Source organism: Coregonus lavaretus (genome assembly GCF_964263955.1).
Source record: "Coregonus lavaretus genome assembly, chromosome: 10".
Classification (NCBI taxonomy): Eukaryota; Metazoa; Chordata; class Actinopteri; order Salmoniformes; family Salmonidae; genus Coregonus; species Coregonus lavaretus.
The window spans coordinates 3,244,893-3,267,315 of record NC_139997.1 but is presented as its reverse complement, the minus strand read 5'-3'; the positions used below and the strand labels follow the sequence as shown (position 1 = coordinate 3,267,315).

Below are 22,423 nucleotides of genomic sequence, written 5' to 3'. Positions count from 1 at the left end.
AGTTTGTTAACAAGAAATGTGTGGAGTGGTTGAAAAACGAGTTTTAATGACTCCAACCTAAGTGTATGTAAACTTCCGACTTCAACTGTATATATGAGGTACTTGTCAAAACCTTTTTCTCTGTATTTTTATCCCAGGGCAAACTTTTACATTATATGAAACCTGTTCCGTTTCACTTCATGATATTAAGGTTTATTGTACCTCTGGACTATATATTTTCAGGTGGATAAGATCATTGATCAGCTTCAGCTGTTCATCCATAGCTTTGACCTGAATGGCCTGAAGGACTACTGGGGCTATCTGGACCGGAGACTGTTCTGTAGGCTAGAAGACGTCTACAGACCCACAGTCTCCAAGCTACGGACCAGTCTCTTCAGATACTACGTTGTTTACACTGTACAGGTGAATAATCTTCTTCTTCTTCTTCTTCTTCTTCTTCTTCTTCTTCTTCTTCTTCTTCTTCTTCTTCTTCTTCTTCTTCTTCTTCTTCTTCTTCTTCTTCTTCTTCTTCTTCTTCTTCTTCTTCTTCTTCTTCTTCTTCTTCTTCTTCTTCTTCTTCTTCTTCTTCTTCTTCTTCTTCTTCTTCTTCTTCTTCTTCTTCTTCTTCTTCTTCTTCTTCTTCTTCTTCTTCTTCTTCTTCTTCTTCTAGGACTACCGGGCATGATGACACCTTGCTGTCCCCAGTCCGCCTGGCCTTGCTGCTATTCCAGTTTCAACTGTTCTGCCTGCGGCTACGAAACCCCTACCTGTCCCAGACCTGCTGTTTTCAACTCTTAATGATCGGCTATGAAAAGCCAACTGAGAGACCTGAGCCCTAGGACCATACGTCGGGACTACCGGCCGTGGTGACTCCTTGCTGTCCCCAGTCCGCCTGGCCTTGCTGCTATTCCAGTTTCAACTGTTCTGCCTGCGGTTATGGAACCCCTACCTGTCCCAGACCTGCTGTTTTCAACTCTTAATGATCGGCTATGAAAAGCCAACTGAGATTTATTCCTGATTATTATTTGACCATGCTTGTCACTTATGAACATTTTTGAACATCTTGGCATGGTTCTGTTATAATCTCCACCCGGCACAGCCAGAAGAGGACTGGCCACCCCTCATAGCCTGGTTCCTCTCTAGGTTTCTTCCTAGGTTTTCGCCTTTCTAGGGAGTTTTTCCTAGCCACCGTGCTTCTACACCTGCATTACTAGCTGTTTGGGGTTTTAGGCTGGGTTTCTGTACAGCACTTCGAGATATTAGCTGATGTAAGAAGGGCTATATAAAATAAAATTGATTGATTGATTCTTCTTCTTCTTCTTCTTCTTCTTCTTCTTCTTCTTCTTCTTCTTCTTCTTCTTCTTCTTCTTCTTCTTCTTCTTCTTCCATTATGTGTGGATAGCCCAATGTTGTTGACTGATTATTGATATACAGCATGGCCTTTCCCTCTCTCCTCATCCCTCCTCCCTCTCTTCATCCATCCCTCCCTCCTCTCTCCCCTGTCCCTCCTTCTCTCCCTCCCTCCATCCATCCCTCCCCACCCCCCCTCACTCTCTCGCTGTCTCCTTCCAGTTAAAGAACCTAGAGAAGACCCAGGAGTTTTTCCAGCGTCAGGCTCAGGATCTGCAGGGCCAGTCGGAGTGGCGTGATTGGTTCATCCTGCCGTTTATCCCCGCCCCCGAGCAGAATCCCGTCTTCTCGCCGTACTTCTCCCGTCAGTGGTCTGACACCTTCCTGGTCTCCCTGCACAACTTCCTCTCTGTGCTGTTCCAGTGCATGCATATCCTTTTGTTCTGGGCAAGACTACAGTACTGACACACTATGACTACGGACACACTATGACTACAGACACACTATGACTACGGACACACTATGACTGCGGACACACTATGACTACAGACACACTATGACTACAGACACACTAGACTACAGACACACTATGACTACAGACACACTATGACTACAGACACACTATGGCTACAGACACACTATGACTACGGACACACTATGACTACGGACACACTATGACTACAGACACACTATGACTACAGACACACTATGACTACAGACACTATGACTACAGACACACTATGACTACGGACACACTATGACTACAGACACACTATGACTACAGACACTATGACTACAGACACACTATGACTACGGACACACTATGACTACAGAGACTATGACTACAGACACACTATGACTACAGACACACTATGACCACAGACACACTATGACCACAGACACACTATGACTACATACACACTATGACTACAGACACACTATGACCACAGACACACTATGACCACAGACACACTATGACCACAGACACACTATGACTACAGACACACTATGACTACAGACACACTATGACTACAGACACACTATGACTACAGACACACTTTGACTACAGACACACTATGACTACAGACACTATGACTACGGACACACTATGACTACAGACACTGTGACTACAGACACACTATGACTACAGACACACTATGACTACAGACACACTATGACCACAGACACACTATGACACATACTCTCAGAGGCAAACCATCAGGTTAATATCTGGTTAATAATTGACTCACATTCACTCACACTGTTTTTGCTTGACTTGGCAGATGTCATGCTGCATCTGCATCACCCCAGGTTGTGTTAACAGAATGCCAGATCTAGTAAATAGGAAAATGGAACCGTTTCAAAACAAGAAAGTAAAGAAAATGGCAACTAAACCATTTCCATTTAAATGGAAACAAACTGTACAGACGAGCTTTGAGTAGTTTCTTCCTTGACAGCTAACCACCCCAGCCTGTGCTCTTGAGCTTTGACGCTGAAGTCCAGAGGACCACTGGTCTACAGGAGGAGAACGAACAGCTCAGACATGTGGTCTGTCTTCTCATCTAAAAAAAAAAGTGCCATATCCTTGCGAGCAAGTTTGTGCTAAATACCAGAGAAGTTTGAAACCGAGACACATTTGATTACTTCCTGTAATGCCGGGCGAGGTATACTCACACCAACGTGTTTTGGAGTGTGATAGTTACTTCCATACTGGTTATTTAAGTAATCACTTGTTAAGTCTCTCCGTTTCAAACCTGTGGCGCTAGCATATACTGCTCCCCTCAAAAGGCCTAAGGATGGCTGCTAAAGCTCTCTCTCTCTCTCTCCTCTCTCTCTCTCTCTCTCTCTCTCTCTCTCTCTCTCTCTCTCTCTCTCTCTTCCAATCTCTGCCCCCCCCCCCCCCCTCTCTCTCTCTCTCTTCCAATCTCTGCACCCCCCCCCCCCCCCCCTTCTCGCTCTCTTCTCTCTGTCTCTTCCCATCTCTGCCTCCAGCTATTTTCCCTGCAGGGAGAGGCTAAACTAAAGAAGCAGGAAGAGATGCTGCATCACAAACTCCCCCCCTACGTACAAAACATGGACCGCCTCGGAGACACTGAGCTGTGAGGACTAACTTTGAGATTGGATTGACCCCCTTTGGGTTTGAGGGGGCGGGGGGGGGGGGTTTAGTGAACGTTTTAATAATAATTGTGTGATTATAGTTATTTGTTTAGTATTTTCTCCTCTTCGTACGATACTGTAGATGTACTATTTAACTAATTTATTGTTAAAATAATATTTATTAAACTGTTTTAACGTGTTTTACATATGGATAAGGACGATAAATAAACAATTCACCCTGAATTGTTGTTTTTCACCATGATTAGTTTCAGTAGTTCTGTCTGTTTGCTCTATGCAGGGATGCAAAGCTCCGATCCCTGAGGGTCTCAGCGGCTGCTGAAATGTCTGGAGCCCTGGGCCTGTATTCACAAAGTGTCTCCAAGTAGAAGTGCTGATGTGCGATCGGGTTCCCCCCCCAATCTTGTTACTACAGATTTTTTTATTTATTTTTTAAAGGCAAAACTGATCCTAGATCAGCAGAGACGCTTTGTGGACACGGGCCTTGGTGTGAATGGTATGGGGTTGACTACAGTCAGGGCCTTGGTGTGAATGGTATGGGGTTGACTACAGTCAGGGCCTTGGTGTGAATGGTATGGGGTTGACTACAGTCAGGGCCTTGGTGTGAATGGTATGGGGTTGACTACAGTCAGGGCCTTGGTGTGAATGGTATGGGGTTGACTACAGTCAGGGCCTTGGTGTGAATGGTATGGGGTTGACTACAGTCAGGGCCTTGGTGTGAATGGTATGGGGTTGACTACAGTCAGGGCCTTGGTGTGAATGGTATGGGGTTGACTACAGTCAGGGCCTTGGTGTGAATGGTATGGGGTTGACTACAGTCAGGGCCTTGGTGTGAATGGTATGGGGTTGACTACAGTCAGGGCCTTGGTGTGAATGGTATGGGGTTGACTACAGTCAGGGCCTTGGTGTGAATGGTATGGGGTTGACTACAGTCAGGGCCTTGGTGTGAATGGTATGGGGTTGACTACAGTCAGGGCCTTGGTGTGAATGGTATGGGGTTGACTACAGTCAGGGCCTTGGTGTGAATGGTATGGGGTTGACTACAGTCAGGGCCTTGGTGTGAATGGTATGGGGTTGACTACAGTCAGGGCCTTGGTGTGAATGGTATGGGGTTGACTACAGTCAGGGCCTTGGTGTGAATGGTATGGGGTTGACTACAGTCAGGGCCTTGGTGTGAATGGTATGGGGTTGACTACAGTCAGGGCCTTGGTGTGAATGGTATGGGGTTGACTACAGTCAGGGCCTTGGTGTGAATGGTATGGGGTTGACTACAGTCAGGGCCTTGGTGTGAATGGTATGGGGTTGACTACAGTCAGGGCCTTGGTGTGAATGGTATGGGGTTGACTACAGTCAGGGCCTTGGTGTGAATGGTATGGGGTTGACTACAGTCAGGGTTTGGTGTGAATGGTATGGGGTTGACTACAGTCAGGGTTTGGTGTGAATGGTATGGGGTTGACTACAGTCAGGGTTTGGTGTGAATGGTATGGGGTTGACTACAGTCAGGGTTTGGTGTGAATGGTATGGGGTTGACTACAGTCAGGGCCTTGGTGTGAATGGTATGGGGTTGACTACAGTCAGGGCCTTGGTGTGAATGGTATGGGGTTGACTACAGTCAGGGCCTTGGTGTGAATGGTATGGGGTTGACTACAGTCAGGGCCTTGGTGTGAATGGTATGGGGTTGACTACAGTCAGGGCCTTGGTGTGAATGGTATGGGGTTGACTACAGTCAGGGCCTTGGTGTGAATGGTATGGGGTTGACTACAGTCAGGGCCTTGGTGTGAATGGTATGGGGTTGACTACAGTCAGGGCCTTGGTGTGAATGGTATGGGGTTGACTACAGTCAGGGCCTTGGTGTGAATGGTATGGGGTTGACTACAGTCAGGGTTTGGTGTGAATGGTATGGGGTTGACTACAGTCAGGGCCTTGGTGTGAATGGTATGGGGTTGACTACAGTCAGGGTTTGGTGTGAATGGTATGGGGTTGACTACAGTCAGGGTTTGGTGTGAATGGTATGGGGTTGACTACAGTCAGGGCCTTGGTGTGAATGGTATGGGGTTGACTACAGTCAGGGTTTGGTGTGAATGGTATGGGGTTGACTACAGTCAGGGTTTGGTGTGAATGGTATGGGGTTGACTACAGTCAGGGTTTGGTGTGAATGGTATGGGGTTGACTACAGTCAGGGTTTGGTGTGAATGGTATGGGGTTGACTACAGTCAGGGCCTTGGTGTGAATGGTATGGGGTTGACTACAGTCAGGGCCTTGGTGTGAATGGTATGGGGTTGACTACAGGCAGGGCCTTGGTGTGAATGGTATGGGGTTGACTACAGTCAGGGCCTTGGTGTGAATGGTATGGGGTTGACTACAGTCAGGGCCTTGGTGTGAATGGTATGGGGTTGACTACAGTCAGGGCCTTGGTGTGAATGGTATGGGGTTGACTACAGTCAGGGCCTTGGTGTGAATGGTATGGGGTTGACTACAGTCAGGGCCTTGGTGTGAATGGTATGGGGTTGACTACAGTCAGGGCCTTGGTGTGAATGGTATGGGGTTGACTACAGTCAGGGCCTTGGTGTGAATGGTATGGGGTTGACTACAGTCAGGGCCTTGGTGTGAATGGTATGGGGTTGACTACAGTCAGGCCTTGGTGTGAATGGTATGGGGTTGACTACAGTCAGGGTTTGGTGTGAATGGTATGGGGTTGACTACAGTCAGGGCCTTGGTGTGAATGGTATGGGGTTGACTACAGTCAGGGCCTTGGTGTGAATGGTATGGGGTTGACTACAGTCAGGGCCTTGGTGTGAATGGTATGGGGTTGACTACAGTCAGGGCCTTGGTGTGAATGGTATGGGGTTGACTACAGTCAGGCCTTGGTGTGAATGGTATGGGGTTGACTACAGTCAGGGTTTGGTGTGAATGGTATGGGGTTGACTACAGTCAGGCCTTGGTGTGAATGGTATGGGGTTGACTACAGTCAGGGTTTGGTGTGAATGGTATGGGGTTGACTACAGTCAGGGCCTTGGTGTGAATGGTATGGGGTTGACTACAGTCAGGGCCTTGGTGTGAATGGTATGGGGTTGACTACAGTCAGGGCCTTGGTGTGAATGGTATGGGGTTGACTACAGTCAGGGCCTTGGTGTGAATGGTATGGGGTTGACTACAGTCAGGGCCTTGGTGTGAATGGTATGGGGTTGACTACAGTCAGGGCCTTGGTGTGAATGGTATGGGGTTGACTACAGTCAGGGTTTGGCGTGAATGGTATGGGGTTGACTACAGTCAGGGTTTGGTGTGAATGGTATGGGGTTGACTACAGTCAGGGCCTTGGTGTGAATGGTATGGGGTTGACTACAGTCAGGGCCTTGGTGTGAATGGTATGGGGTTGACTACAGTCAGGGTTTGGCGTTTGAGAATACAATACAATACAATACACGATGTAGCAGAGGAATCACAACACAAAAGTGGTCTGAGGACATTTCCAGCTAGTCTGACGGCTTGGTCTGTAGTTTGATCTGTAACGTTCTATTTAACAAAGCAAATGGCCTGCAAAAGGCAGGAAACACTCATAAAAGCTTCCACACCACTTAGCGAGAACCCCAGTTTAAGAGACTCATTTTGAAACTAAATCAAAAGGTCTTCAGATAAGGAATCTAGTATCTGTCTAGGTTTTTTCTCATGACGCATTTCATTTTCTTCCACTACATTCTTGGCTTGTCTCCCAAATAGACCTCGTTTTACTCACTGGGCACACAACATCACGTGGTATCTGAGGGTTAATTGAGTTTTACAGTTGTGAGTGAGTGGACCTGCGCACAGCATCAGCGAAGAATGGTGTTGGGAGGGAAATTTACTTTTATAAAGCAGCCCGAGGTTTCCGATATCTCAAAATGTTGAATCAATCTTATTGGTGACAACTTTTCGACCACTCAGGTCTTCATCACCTTTAATACCTCCACACAGAGATCTGTTTGATTCACACTTGATTCATGTTTGATTCACATATGATTCATCTGTCCTATCTCCACACAGGGACCTGGTGACGAGCCAGCATAACCCCGCCCTCACCACCACCCCTTCGAGGAACTTCTTCGCTACATTCCTGCCCCAGACCAGACGGGTACCTGGCAAGACGCCTCGAGGACTTCCTGGATCCTCACCAACACAGGCCTCTCTGGGATGCAAGGACCCCGCAGCCAATCAAGTGAGACCATATGTTCCTCCGGAAATTAGGACATTTCTGTTGAGACTGAGACGCTGGATTTATAGACCCTTAGGGATGTGTTTTAAGGGGGCTAGATAAAGTTTCAGTGGAAAATCCCTTCCACTCACTGTGTGTGCAGTACTGTGTTAGATACCTCCCGAGTGGCGCAGTGGTCTAAGGCACTGCATCGCAGTGCTAGCTGTGCCACTAGAGATCCTGGTTCGAATCCAGGCTCTGCTGTAGCCGGCTGCAACCGGGAGACCAATGGGGCGGCGCACAATTGGCCCAGCGTCGTCCAGGGTAGGGGAGGGAATGGCCGGCAGGGAGGTAGCTCAGTTGGTAGAGCATGGCGTTTGCAACGCCAGGGTTGTGGGTTCGTTTCCCACGGGGGGCCAGTATGAAAAAGAAAAATAATAATGTATGCACTAACTGTAAGTCGCTCTGGATAAGAGCGTCTGCTAAATAATGTAAATGTAAATGTAGATAACTGTTACTCGAGTGGCTTTAAACTTATACCAGTATTTAGCAGTTTTCACCATTTATTTCATGATTAGCAGTAAGCATTTTTCTAGAAAACCTATTGACAACATAAGTATTTACAGTGGGTATCATACTGTAAGTATTCACCCCCCTTGGATTTTTTTCACATTGTGTTGCGTTACAAATTGGGATTGAAATATATTTAATTGTGATTTTTTTTTGTTGGGTCATTGATCTACACAAAATACAAATTAATAAGAAAATGTATAGCTAAAATATAGTCGTTGCGTAAGTATTCAACCCCCTTTGTTTAGGCAAGACTAAATTAGTTCAGGAGTAACATTTGGCTTAACAAATCACATAATAAGTTACATGGACTCTGTAGGAAATAATAGGGGTTTGCATGGTTGTTGAATCACTAACCCTTCCTCTATCCCCCATACATACATCTCTAAGGCCCCTTAGTCAAGTATTGAATTTCAAGCACAGATTCAACTACTAAGACCAGCGAGCTTTTCGAAAGCCTCATAAAGAAGGGCAGTGATTGGTAGATGGGTAACAATAACAAATCAGACATTGAATATCTTTTTAAGCATGTTCAAGTTAATAATGATGCTGTGGATTATATATTAAAGCACCCAGACACAACCCCCACCTGTGGACGTCGGGCCCTCATACCACCCTCATGGAGTCTGTTTCTGACCGTTTGAGCAGACACATGCACATTTGTGGCCTGCTGGAGGTCATTTTGCAGGGCTCTGGCAGTGCTCCTCCTGCTCCTCTTTGCACAAAGGCGGAGGTAGCGGTCCTGCTGCTGGGTTGTTGCCCTCCTACGGCCTCCTCCACGTCTCCTGATGTACTGGCCTGTCTCCTGGTAGCGCCTCCATGCTCTGGACACTACGCTGACAGACACAGCAAACCTTCTTGCCACAGCTCGCATTGATGTGCCATCCTGGATGAGCTGCACTACCTGAGCCACTTGTGTGGGTTGTAGACTCCGTCTCATGCTACCACTAGAGTGAAAGCATCGCCAGCATTCAAAAGTGACCAAAACATCAGCCAGGAAGCATAGGAACTGAGAAGTGGTCTGTGGTCACCACCTGCAGAACCACTTCTTTATTGGGGGTGTCTTGCTAATTGCCTATAATTTCCACCTGTTGTCTATTCCATTTGCACAACAGCATGTGAAATGTATTGTCAATCAGTGTTGCTTCCTAAGTGGGCCAACTATTTTTTTTTTTTCATACTTCCCACGGGAAACGAACCCACAACCCTGGCATTGCAAACGCCATGCTCTACCAACTGAGCTACATCCCTGCGCCGCCCCATGGGTCTCCCGGTCGCGACCGGCTACGACAGAGCCTGGATTCGAACCAGGATCTCTAGACCACTGTGCCACTCGGGAGTACTGCTTCAGTCTGCTTTCCACCAGACACTGGGAGAGGAATTCACCTTTCAGCAGGGCAATAACCTAAAACACAAGGCCAAATCTACACTGGAGTTACTTACCTAGAAGACAGTGAATGTTCCTGAGTGGCCGAGTTACAGTTTTGACTTAAATTGTCTTGAAAATCTATGGCAAGACTTGAAAATTGCTGTCTTGCCATGATCCCCATCACCTTGACAGAGCTTGAAGAGTAATGGGAAAATATTGGGACAATCAAGGTGTGAAAAGCTCTTAGAGACTTGCCCAAGAAGACTCACAGCTGTAATCACTGCCAAAGGCGCTTCTATGTATTGACTCAGGGGGGTGAATACATATATCATACTTATCTAATCAAGGTACAGTATGCAGTATTAGTGTTTCTTTTTCATTAATCATTACAGAGTATTTTGTGTAGATCGTTGACCCAAAAAAAGCCATTTTAATCCCACTTTGTAACACAATAACATGTTTTGGAAAACAAACCGCTTTCATGTATCTTATTCTGTGAAGGCCAAGGACCCATTACCGGTCTCCAAGGAGCCCAGGCCGGTGAATAGCGCTGGGGGAACCAGCGAGCAGCAGGCCGGGCCCAACTCCCACCCCAGACAGAGACGACACCAGGACCACGAGAAGGAGAGGAAGGAGTTGTTCTCCAAGCCACAAATTCAGGTTTCAACTCCTGTATTACTAAGGAAAGGATGTTGCCTAGTGGGCATGTTTTGGATTTAATTAGCAAATTCCACTTTCTGTAACAAAGTTCCTGGCTTTACATTTACATGCATTCCCTCCTTGAATACCCCGTAGAAGTATAATGAAGTTCTATTTACATATTACATTCTAAAGAGATCAATTGGTAAAGAGATCAATCGACCAAAACAATGGAAATGCTATGGCAACGCCATTCAAGCATCAAGTTTTAATGTCACATTCACAGTACAGTGAAATGCCTTTCTTGCAAGCTCTAAACCCAACAGCAGTAATCAATAACAATGTATTACTAAAAATAACAAGGTAGAACAAAAACACAAGACAAATAAAAATAAGAAATAAGAACAGGAGAAAGTAGGTAAGCATACTATACTGAACAAAAATATGAACGCAACAGTTTCAAAGATTTTACTGAGTTACAGTTCATGTAAGGAAATCAATCAATTGAAATCAATTCATTAGGCTCTAGTCGATGGGATTTCAAATGACTGGGAATCAGAGCATGTGAGCGGAGTTGATCGGTTCGACATCCCGCTCATCGCTCTTGGAGAGGCTGTCCTTTCCTGCCGCTCTGCTAAAAGCTCACAAAAAAAATATATTTAAAAAATCATTAAAATCACAATTTAACCAACACCCATCTATTTTTGTGTATACGTTACCTGGACCTACCAATTGGTTTTAAGTATTGAAACCAAACCATATGGATTTGAATGAAAAGTATTTGAATAAACATGAAAAGGTGAATGTAAGAAGCGAACATCTGGAACTTGGACGTAGACGCAGGGAGTCAGGAAGCAGGTGCAGATGGTCAGTTTAATAATAACGAACATGGAGAGTTACAAAACAAGAGAAGCGTCTGGACGTGAAAACTGAACCAATACTGCCTGAGTACTGAGGCTACTGAGGGCTATATGAAGGGAGCGTAACCAGGGTGGTGATGGAGTCCAGGTGTGTTTAACGATGGGGAGCAGGTGTGCTTAATGGTGGTTGCCAGGTGTGCGTAATGATGGTTGCCAGGTGTGCGTAATGATGGTTGCCAGGTGTGCGTAATGATGGTTGCCAGGTGTGCGTAATGATGGTTGCCAGGTGTGCGTAAGGATGGTTGCCAGGTGTGTGTAATGATGGTTGCCAGGTGTGCGTAATGATGGTTGCCAGGTGTGCGTAATGATGGTTGCCAGGTGTGCGTAATGATGGTTGCCAGGTGTGCGTAATGATGGTTGCCAGGTGTGCGTAATGATGGTTGCCAGGTGTGCGTAATGATGGTTGCCAGGTGTGCGTAATGATGGTTGCCAGGTGTGTGCAATGTGGGTTGCCAGGACCGGTGGTTAGTAGACCGGCGGCGTCGAGAGCCGGAGGGAGGGAGCAGGAGTAGTGTAGCGTGACACATTAAAATCACAATTGAACCAACGGCCATCTATTTTTGTGACTACCTGGACCTACCGTTCGGTTTTGAAGTATCTGAAAAGTATTTGAATAAACATGAAAAGGTGAATGTAAGAAGCGCTCATCATTTCAAATAGGCTACATGTCGTATTAAACAGCATATAAACACTCTAAATAGGTCAGGAGACAGACGGGGAGTCTAAGAAGGAAAGACAATTAATTATTTAGGCTATATTATTTATATTATTTCAAGGCTAAAGCCTACACAGAAATACATTGTGAAACATTAGCGAGTGCAACACAATAGGCTGGTAGGAACATAAAGCACTCAGTATTTAAACAACATTTTGTTGTATTAAATCATTATAGTCTATAAATTGCCCATATACACTACCGTTGTAGTTTTTTGGTCCATTAAAATAACATCAAATTGATCAGAAATACAGTGTAGACATTGTTAATGTTGCAAATGGCTATTGTAGCTGGAAACTGCTGATTTTTAATGGAATATCTACATAGGCGTACAGAGGCCCATTATCAGCAACCATCAGTCCTGTGTTCCAATGGCACGTTGTGTTTGCTAATCCAAGTTTATCATTTTAAAAGGCTAATTTATCATTAGAAAAGCCTTTTGCAATTATGTTAGCACAGCTGAAAACTGTTGTGCTGATTTAAAGAAGCAATAAAAGTATCTGGAGCATCAGCAATTGTGGGTTCGATTACAGGCTCAAAATGTCCAGAAACAAATAACCTTCTTCTGAAACTCGTCAGTCTATTCCTGTTCTGAGAAATGAAGGCTATTCCATGCGAGAAATTGCCAAGAAACTGAAGATCTCGTACAACGCTGTGTACTACTCCCTTCACAGAACAGCGCAAACTGGCTCTAACCAGAATAGAAAGAGGAGTGGGAGGCACCGGTGCACAACTGAGCAAGAGGACAAATACATTAGAGTGTCTAGTTTGAGAAACAGATGCCTCACAGTTCCTCAACTGGCAGCTTCATTTAATAGTACCCGCAAAACACCAGTCTCAACGTCAACAGTGAAGAGGCGACTCCGGGATGCTGACCTTCTAGGCAGAGTTGCAAAGAAAAAGCCATATCTCAGACTGGCCAATAAAAATAAAAGATTAAGATGGGCAGGCAGTCTGAGATATGGCTTTTTCTTTGCAACTCTCAGATATGCTCTAGCCTTTGGGAATCTCTCTCCAGTCAAATTGGGCACGCTCCTTGCTCCAGCTCCGCTCACATACTATGCCGGGAATACAGATATGCATCTGGTCACAGATGCCTTAAAAAAGAGGTAGCGGCATGGGTCAGAAAACCAGTCATTGACCACCATTTTGCCTCATGCAGTGTGACACATATCCTTCACATAGAGTTGGTCAGGCTGTTGATTGCGGCCTGTGGAATGTTTTCCCACTCCTCTTCAATGGCTGTCTGTGCGAAGTTGCTGGATATTGGCGGGAACTGGAACACGCTGTCGTATACGTCAATCCAGAGCATCCCAAACATGCTTAATGGGTGACATGTCTGGTGAGTATGCAGACCATGGAAGAACTGGGACATTTTCAGCTTCCAGGAATTGTGTACAGATCCTTTTACATTTTAGTCATTTAGCAGACGCTCTTATCCAGAGCGACTTTACAGTTAGTGAGTGCATACATTATTAATTTCTTCATACTGGCCCCCCGTGGGAATCGAACACACAACCCTGGCGTTTCAAGCGCCAATTATCTACCAACTGAGCTACACGGGGCCATTATCATGCTGAAACACGAGGTGATGGTGGCAGATGAATGGCACGACAATGGGCCTCAGGATCTCATCACGGGATCTCTATGCATTCAAATTGCCATTGATAAAATGCAGTTGTGTTGGTTGTCTGTAGCTTATGCCTGCCCATACCAGAACCCCACCGCCACCAGGGGGCGCTCTGTTCACAACGTTGACATCAGCAAACCCACGTGATGCCATGCACGTGGTCTGCGGTTGTGAAGCCGGTTGGACGAACTGCCAAATTCTCTAAAACAACGTTGGAGGCGGCTTATGGTAGAGAAATGAACATTACATTCTCTGGCAACAGCTCTGGTGGACATTCCTGCAGTCAGCATGCCAATTGCACGCTCCCTCAAAACTTGAGACATCTGTGGCATTGTGTTGTTGTGACAAAACTGCACATTTTAGAGTGGTCTTTTATTGGCTTTAATCAGCTTCTTGATATGCCACACCTGTCAGGTGGATGGAATATCTTGGCAAATGAGAAATGCTCTTTAACAGACACATAAACACAATTGTGCACAACATTTGAGAGAAATAAGCTTTTTGTGCTTATGGAACATTTCTGGGATATTTTATTTCAGCTCATGAAACATCGGACCAACACTTTACATGTTGCTTCTATATTTTTGTTCAGTGTATATACAGGGTCAGTTCCAGTACCATATTTACAGTGTGCAGGGATACTGGAGTGATGGAGGTAGATATGAATAAAGGTGACTAGGCATCAGGATATATGATAAACAGAGTAGCAGCAGCGTATATGATGATTGTATGTGAATAGGTGTGTGTGTATTGTCAGGAATACAGTGCATTCGGAAAGTATTCAGACCCCTTCACTTATTCCGCATTTTGTTAAGTTACAGCCTTATTCTAAAATGTATTAAATAAAATGTTTCCCTCATCAATCTACACACAATACCCCATAATGACAAAGCGAAAACAGGTTTTTAGACATTTTAGAAAATGTATTACAAATATAAAACAGAAATACCTTATTTACATAAGTATTCAGACCCTTTGCTATGAAACTCGAAATTGAGCTCAGGTGCATCCTGTTTCCATTGATCACCCTTGAGAGGTTTCTACAACTTGATTGGAGTCCACCTGTGGTAAATTCAATTGATTGGACATGATTTGGAAAGGCACACACCTGTCTATATAAGGTCCCACAGTTGACAGTGCATGTCAGAGCAAAAACCAAGCGAGTTGAGGTCGAAGGAATTGTCCGTTGAGTTCCGAGACAGGATTGTGTCGAGGCATTTCTGCAGCATTGAAGGTCCCCAAGAACACAGTGGCCTCCATCATTCTTAAATGCAAGAAGTTTGGATCCACCAAGACTCTTCCTAGAGCTGGCCGCCCGGCCAAACTGATCAATCGGGGGAGAAGGGCCTTGGTCAGGGAGGTGACCAAGAACCCGATGGTCACTCTGACAGAGCTCCAGAGTTCCTCTGTGGAGATGGGAGAACCTTCCAGAAGGACAACCATCTCTGCAGCACTCCACCAATCAGGCTTTTATGGTAGAGTGGCCAGGCGGAAGCCACTCCTCAGTAAAAGGCACATGACAGAAAGCTTGGAGTTTGCCAAAAGGCACCTAAAGTGCTCTTAGACCATGAGAAACAAGATTCTCTGGTCTGATGAAACCAAGATTGAACTCTTTGGCCTGAATGCCAAGCGTCACATCTGGAGGAAACCTGGTACCATCCCTATGGTGAAGCATGGTGGTGGCAGCATCATGCTGTGGGGATGTTTTTCAGTGGCAGGGACTGGGAGACTAGTCAGGATCGAGGGAAAGATGAACGGAGCAGAGTACAGAGAGATCCTTAATGAAAACCTGCTCCAGAGCGCTCAGGACTTCAGACTGGGGAGAAAGTTCACCTTCCAACAGGACAATGACCCTAAGCACAATGCAGGAGTGGCTTCTGGACAAGTCTCTGAATGTCCTTGAGTGGCCCAGCCAGAACCTGGACTTGAACCCGATCTAACATCTCTGGAGAGACCTGAAAATAGCTGTGCAGCGACGCTCCCCATCCAACCTGACAGAGCTTGAGAAGATCTGCAGAGAAGAATGGGAGAAACTCCCCAAATACAGGTGTGCCAAGCTTGTAGCGTCATACCCAAGAAGAATCAAGGCTGTATTCGCTGCCAAAAGTGCTTCAACAAGGTACTGAGTAAAGGGTGTGAATACTTATTTAATTTGCTTACATTTCTAAAAACCTGTTTTTGTTTTGTCATTATGGGGTATTGTGTGTAGATTGATGAGGGGAAAAAAACTAATTTCATCAATTTTAGAATAAGGCTGTAACGTAACAGAAATGTGGAAAAAGTGGAGGGGTCTGAATACTTTCCCAATGAACTGTAATAAAACAATTGATCTAAAAAAACAGATTTTCCCTAACGAAAAATACCCCCTACATTTATTATAATCCACATAAGAATTCACACGAGACGCGCTGTAACCTGCACTTAGCCTGCATAGGCTATTTGAACTGACGCCCAGTGGACCTGCAGTCTAAGTTATTGTAGCCTACAGTCACCGCTTCCAGCTGCCCCCTGGCGCCGATTTCTAAATATTATATAGACATTCAAATCCGCCTGCTGCAGGATTAGTTTCCTCCTGTGACGAAATGGGTCATATTAAGATCTGACATCTGCGTGGAGCATGATGGGCAGTATGGGGGAGGTATTATCAACGAGGCTAAATGAGGCTTGTCTCTTCTTTCAGATGCCTGAAAAGAGAGGGGAGAGTGGGGACCCAGAACCCCACCCTGAGGGGGGGACCACCAGCAGTGACCTGACAGACACTCCTCCCCCCAGCCAGACACTGGTCAGCGGGGAGGGACCGAGGGGCACAGGGGGGCTGGGGGAGGGACAACCCTTCATCAAGCTCAGTCAGGAAGAGTACGGCGAGCATCACTCGTCAATCATGCACTGCAGGTAGGACAGCGCCTTTTAACGTTACATTGAACACCTGTTACAGTCAGCATCTAGTGGAGTGGAACTCCTGATGAACACGGGTTTGTTATTGATCTGCTACAGTAGCTCTTAGGTAATCAGACATGCTAATCACCGTCACATACTGTATAAGCAGACACTTTCCAGTGTCTTATACCCTGGTGTCCTTACTGCTCTGACCTGGTGACGCGTCAACCATAGTAGCAGAGCTACCTACTGCTCCGACCTGGTGACACGTCTTCCATAGTAGCAGAGCTACCTACTGCCCTGACCGTGGAACCATGCTGGAAATAAAATATCCGAGCTGGAAGTGTGTGTTGGACGGCCAGTAGGAGGCACTCTTTCCTCTCGTCTAAAGAAAATAATAAATCCCACTGCCCCAGCCAGGGCAGTTATTGGGGACATTGCCCTGTGTAGGGGGCGCCGTCTTTCGGATGGGACGGGTGTAAGCGGGTGTCCTGACTCTCTGTGGTCACTAAAGATCCCATGACACTTATCGTGAGAGTAGGGGTGTTAACCCCGGTGCCCTGGCTAAGTTCCCAATCTGGCCCTCATACCATCATGGCCACCTAATCATCCCCAGCTTCCAATTGGCTCATTCATCCCTGTAACTGTTCTCCAGGTCGTTGCTGTAAATGAGAATGTGTTGTCAGTCAACTGACCTGGTCAAATAAAAGACACGACACAGTATGGTTCAATAGTGTGAAAAGGGTATTAATGAGGTCCAGGTCCGTCATGTATATTCACTGTGTCCCCCTGTTCAATAGTGTGAAAAGGGTATTAATGAGGTCCAGGTCCGTCATGTGTATTCACTGTGTCCCCCTGTCTCCGGTCCCAGGGTGGACTGCTCAGGGAGGAGAGTAGCCAGTTTGGACGTGGACGGGGTCATCAAGGTGTGGTCCTTCAACCCCATCATGCAGACCAAGGCCACCATCATGTCCAAGTCCCCTCTGCTGTCCCTGGAGTGGGCCACCAAGCCTGACAGACTGGTATGACCTCTGACCTCAACCAGGCCTGGAATTATGTGATTTTTAGGGGCAAGGCCATTTGGCCTTCAAGAGGTGCCCAATCTGCCAGGGCACCAAGTCCATAACCAAAATAGCACATTAAATTGATTTGAAAACCAAAAACAGTTATTCTGTAAAGAGAAACATAAGTGTATGTAAACGTACATAAATAATGACCCTACATGTTGAAGTGCAGGTGATAGCCAATGGTATTGGCTGTAGTCGGTCATGTCCAGACCAATGCTGACAGGAGGGAGGCGCCAGAAAATATAGCCACACTTTAATGAGACTTTTTAATTACATGTATTTATAGGCTAAACGGCAGTCATGTTTAACAAATATATAATGTAGGTCGGATAATATTAACGTCTAAAGGCTTGATTCTGTCATACTTGAGGTGTGCTGTTAGTTCATATAGGTGAGAAAGGCCAGTGCCTGTGATGCACTGCAACATTGCCATCTGAACGGAGGCAGTCAACATTTTGAAACTTTTTAACCAGAAACGTAATTGTTTAAAACCTGGATGTATCGTACCGCCTTCCGAAAACATAGGAATATTAAGGGGATTCTTTTATAAACACTTCCTCATATACCATTGAAACCAGTATTGCTCTCATGTTCTCAACTTTCTTTCGTTGTCTGGCAACCAAAGACACAATCTTAACAACCCACGCGGAGCGCTTTAGAGAACTGTGTTTTCCCGCATTTTGGAAGATTTGCGCTTATAATGTGAAGAAATAGCCTAATAGTTTATCAACACCTGTCCCAGAGTCTTTTTGAAATATTTATTTATCGCACAGAAAGACAAGGACTGGCGCCGTTGCATCCCCGATGTGTCTGTCTTCACTAGTAGCCTACTTCGGAGCTGCAATGCCTGTGAGAAGGACCCGATCACGTGACGGGCTATGGCTAATAAGAATTGAGATATCTGAGAAAGCCGTGTGAGTGAGAGGTGCTTCGGAGCAGGGCGATTGGCAGACGGGATAAAATAATGTATAATTACTATGTTTAGCCACTTTGGCCGCAAGGCACAGATATTTATAGGGGGCATTACGGCCGTACGTGGCCGTCGATGCCACCGGGAAATTCGAGCCATGACCTCAACACAGCTTCTCTAACCCTAAACCTCTGCTGTCTCTGGAGTGGGCCACCAAGCCTGACAGACTGGTATGACCTCTGACCTCTAACCTCAACACGGCACATCGGGGCTATGTTCATTAGGGTACATCATCATAGCAAAAACAAACGTTTCTTATTGGACAAGTCCCAGTTGTCCCCTACCCTGTTTCAGTCTGTTTTCTTCAGTTGTGTGCCCTAATGAACACTGTCCGGCCAGGTCTATATTTCCATGTGGTAGTAATGGCATCCTCGGTCCTCAGCACCCTGTTCTCTGCCTGTTTGCAGAGTGATGTGGGGAAGCGGAAACCCCATCAGTAATACTGTCTTTGCTCCTGCGTCCTTATAGCTGTTGCTGGGCAGTGGTGCGGGTACAGTGAGGCTGTACGACACTGACGCTAAGAAGAACCTGTACGAGATGGCCATAGATGACACTCATCCACGGTAAGCTGAGAGGCCTCTTATTCAGAGTGATTTGACAAAGCATCGTGGTTGGAATAATGGATATCTATAGCAAAAGTCTTCATGTCTCATTAGAGTGGGTTGGATTCCCAGACACAGATTTAAACCCTAGTCCTGGACAAAAACAACAATTCTATGGAGATTCACCATCTTAATCTGTATCTGGTAAACCACCCCCGAAGAGGTTTGGTAATGGAAGGCACTACTCAGTGATCTGTCTGGTGTCTCCTGTCCTGTTCCCGAAGAGGTTTGATAACGGAAGGCACTACTCAGTGATCTGTCTGGTGTCTCCTGTCCTGTTCCCGAAGAGGTTTGATAATGGAAGGCACTACTCAGTGATCTGTCTGGTGTCTCCTGTCCTGTTGCCGAAGAGGTTTGATAATGGAAGGTACTACTCAGTTATCTGTCTGGTGTCTCCTGTCCTGTTCCCGAAGAGGTTTGATAATGGAAGGCACTACTCAGTTATCTGTCTGGTGTCTCCTGTCCTGTTGCCGAAGAGGTTTGATAACGGAAGGCACTACTCAGTGATCTGTCTGGTGTCTCCTGTCCTGTTCCCGAAAAGGTTTGATAATGGAAGGCACTACTCAGTGATCTGTCTGGTGTCTCCTGTCCTGTTGCCGAAGAGGTTTGATAATGGAAGGCACTACTCAGTGATCTGTCTGGTGTCTCCTGTCCTGTTGCTGAAGAGGTTTGATAACGGAAGGCACTACTCAGTGATCTGTCTGGTGTCTCCTGTCCTGTTGCCGAAGAGGTTTGATAATGGAAGGTACTACTCAGTGATCTGTCTGGTGTCTCCTGTCCTGTTGCCGAAGAGGTTTGATAATGGAAGGCACTACTCAGTGATCTGTCTGGTGTCTCCTGTCCTGTTGCTGAAGAGGTTTGATAACGGAAGGCACTACTCAGTGATCTGTCTGGTGTCTCCTGTCCTGTTGCCGAAGAGGTTTGATAATGGAAGGCACTACTCAGTGATCTGTCTGGTGTCTCCTGTCCTGTTGCTGAAGAGGTTTGATAACGGAAGGCACTACTCAGTGATCTGTCTGGTGTCTCCTGTCCTGTTGCCGAAGAGGTTTGATAATGGAAGGCACTACTCAGTGATCTGTCTGGTGTCTCCTGTCCTGTTGCCGAAGAGGTTTGATAATGGAAGGCACTACTCAGTGATCTGTCTGGTGTCTCCTGTCCTGTTGCTGTGTAGGATCCTGTCCCTGGCCTGTAGCCCCAGTGGTACGTCCTTTGTGTGTTCTGCAGCAGCCCACGCTGGACCCGGGCGCTCTGGCAGTGTAACAGAGACGGTACCACGCTGTCCCAATCCCCTCCCTGTCTCTGGACAGCTGCTGCTGTGGGACACCAAGACTGTCAAACAGCAGGTACTGCTGTAGGAAACACGTCACACAAACACGTGTACTGTGTCACCCAAACACGTGTACTGTGTCACCCTAACACCCAAGTCCTTGTAGAGGAGGGACACATCTATTTTTCTCATTTACCAGTGTTGCTTGCTGTTATAGTTTAAAGTTGAATGGGGCAACTTGCTGGTATTTCTTAGAACAGTAACTTCATTTTGCTAAAACATTGAGAAATGCATCACAGTTATATATGCGTAAATATCTAGATATTATAGATACAATTACAGATATGTACTAGATATATATATATAAATATTTTACATGTATACCCTAGCCGTCTGAAGTTATAGCCCTGTAGCCTCATTCATGTCTTTCCAGTCACTGAACCATGTGATATCGCCATTTCCTGTTTCTGTCCTCAGCTTCAGTTCTCTCTGGAGCCAGGTCCTGTAGCCATCAACTGTACAGCCTTCAACCACAACGGAAACCTACTGGTGACTGGAGCTGCTGACGGAGTCATTCGACTGTTCGGTAAGTCACTTTATTCATTTACTCTCACTCATTTGTTGACTGTGCTTAACGAAGACCGGCACTATGATGAGAGATGAAATAGATGATATGGTAACACTTCTCCTATGAATAGCCTCTTCATAATGCATTATAATGCTTGACGCACTGTAGGCACTAATAACTAGATCTCGGAGTTGACATAGCTGACTGCAATGAGGTCTCTGAATGAAGAGGAGGCTGTGAACATAGAATAACTAGAATGAAAAAGGCCACTCATTGACTTCAATGGGGATTGCTGTTCTAATAATAATATTTATATGGCTGTTAACATGTGCCTCTATTTTCTCTCTATCCTCCAGACATGTAGAGCTATGGCCGTGCTATGAGCGGTTATAATGTCTGTATTTTCCAGACATGCAGCATTATGACTGTGCTATGAGCTGTTATAATGTCTCTCTATTCTCCATAGACATGCAGCGTTATGACTGTGCTATGAGCTGTTCTAACATCTCTCTATTCTCCATAGACATGCAGCGTTATGACTGTGCTATGAGCTGGAGGGCCCATGATGGGGAGGTGTACAGTGTTGAGTTCAGCTATGATGAGAATACAGTGTTCAGTATCGGAGAGGACGGCAAGGTGAGTTAACTGAACTCAGGTAGTAAGACGGTACTAACATGCTACTAACACGGTAGTAACACAGTAGTAACATGCTACTAACACGGTAGTAAGATGGTACAAACATGCTACTAACACGGTAGTAACACAGTAGTAACATGCTACTAACACGGTAGTAACACAGTAGTAACATGCTACTAACACGGTAGTAACACAGTAGTAACATGCTACTAACACGGTAGTAACACAGTAGTAACATGCTACTAACACGGTAGTAAGATGGTAGTAACATGCTACTAACACTGTAGTAACATGGTAGTAACATGCTACTAACACGGTAGTAAGACGGTACTAACACGGTAGTAACACAGTAGTAACATGCTACTAACACGGTAGTAACACAGTAGTAACATGCTACTAACACGGTAGTAAGATGGTAGTAACATGCTACTAACACTGTAGTAACATGGTAGTAACATGCTACTAACACGGTAGTAAGACGGTACTAACACGGTAGTAACACAGTAGTAACATGCTACTAACACGGTAGTAAGATGGTAGTAACATGCTACTAACACAGTAGTAAGATGGTAGTAACATGCTACTAACACGGTAGTAACATGGTAGTAACACTAGTAAGTAACATGATGGGGAGGTGTACAGTGTTGAGTTCAGCTATGATGAGAATACAGTGTTCAGTATTGGAGAGGACGGCAAGGTGAGTTAACTGAACTCAGGTAGTAACACGGTACTAACATGCTACTAACTAAGGTGAGTTACCTCAACTCCATATCAGGTGAGTTTAGTCTCTGTTTATCAAAAAGCAAATTATAATTTGTGACCATAGTAACATGTTAGTAACATGGTAGTGAGACTGTAGTAACATGTTAGTGAGACTGTAGTAACATGTTAGTGATACTGTAGTAACATGTTAGTGAGACTGTAGTAACATGTTAGTAACATGGTAGTGAGACTGTAGTAACATGTTAGTGATACTGTAGT

General features: G+C 45.6%; 1 protein-coding gene across 1 annotated transcript in view; it reads left to right on the top strand.

Moving 5' to 3' along the window:
* Positions 1-22,423, top strand: part of wdr91 (WD repeat domain 91) — a 35,716-nt gene that overhangs the window by 5,054 nt on the left and 8,239 nt on the right. The window contains 13 exon segments of the mRNA XM_084170299.1: positions 223-402; positions 1,552-1,751; position 2,787; positions 2,791-2,877; positions 3,322-3,428; positions 7,465-7,636; positions 10,053-10,211; positions 16,136-16,347; positions 17,204-17,354; positions 18,838-18,932; positions 20,143-20,314; positions 20,716-20,824; positions 21,330-21,442. Coding sequence (XP_084026425.1) covers positions 223-402; positions 1,552-1,751; position 2,787; positions 2,791-2,877; positions 3,322-3,428; positions 7,465-7,636; positions 10,053-10,211; positions 16,136-16,347; positions 17,204-17,354; positions 18,838-18,932; positions 20,143-20,314; positions 20,716-20,824; positions 21,330-21,442 — 1,758 coding nt within the window.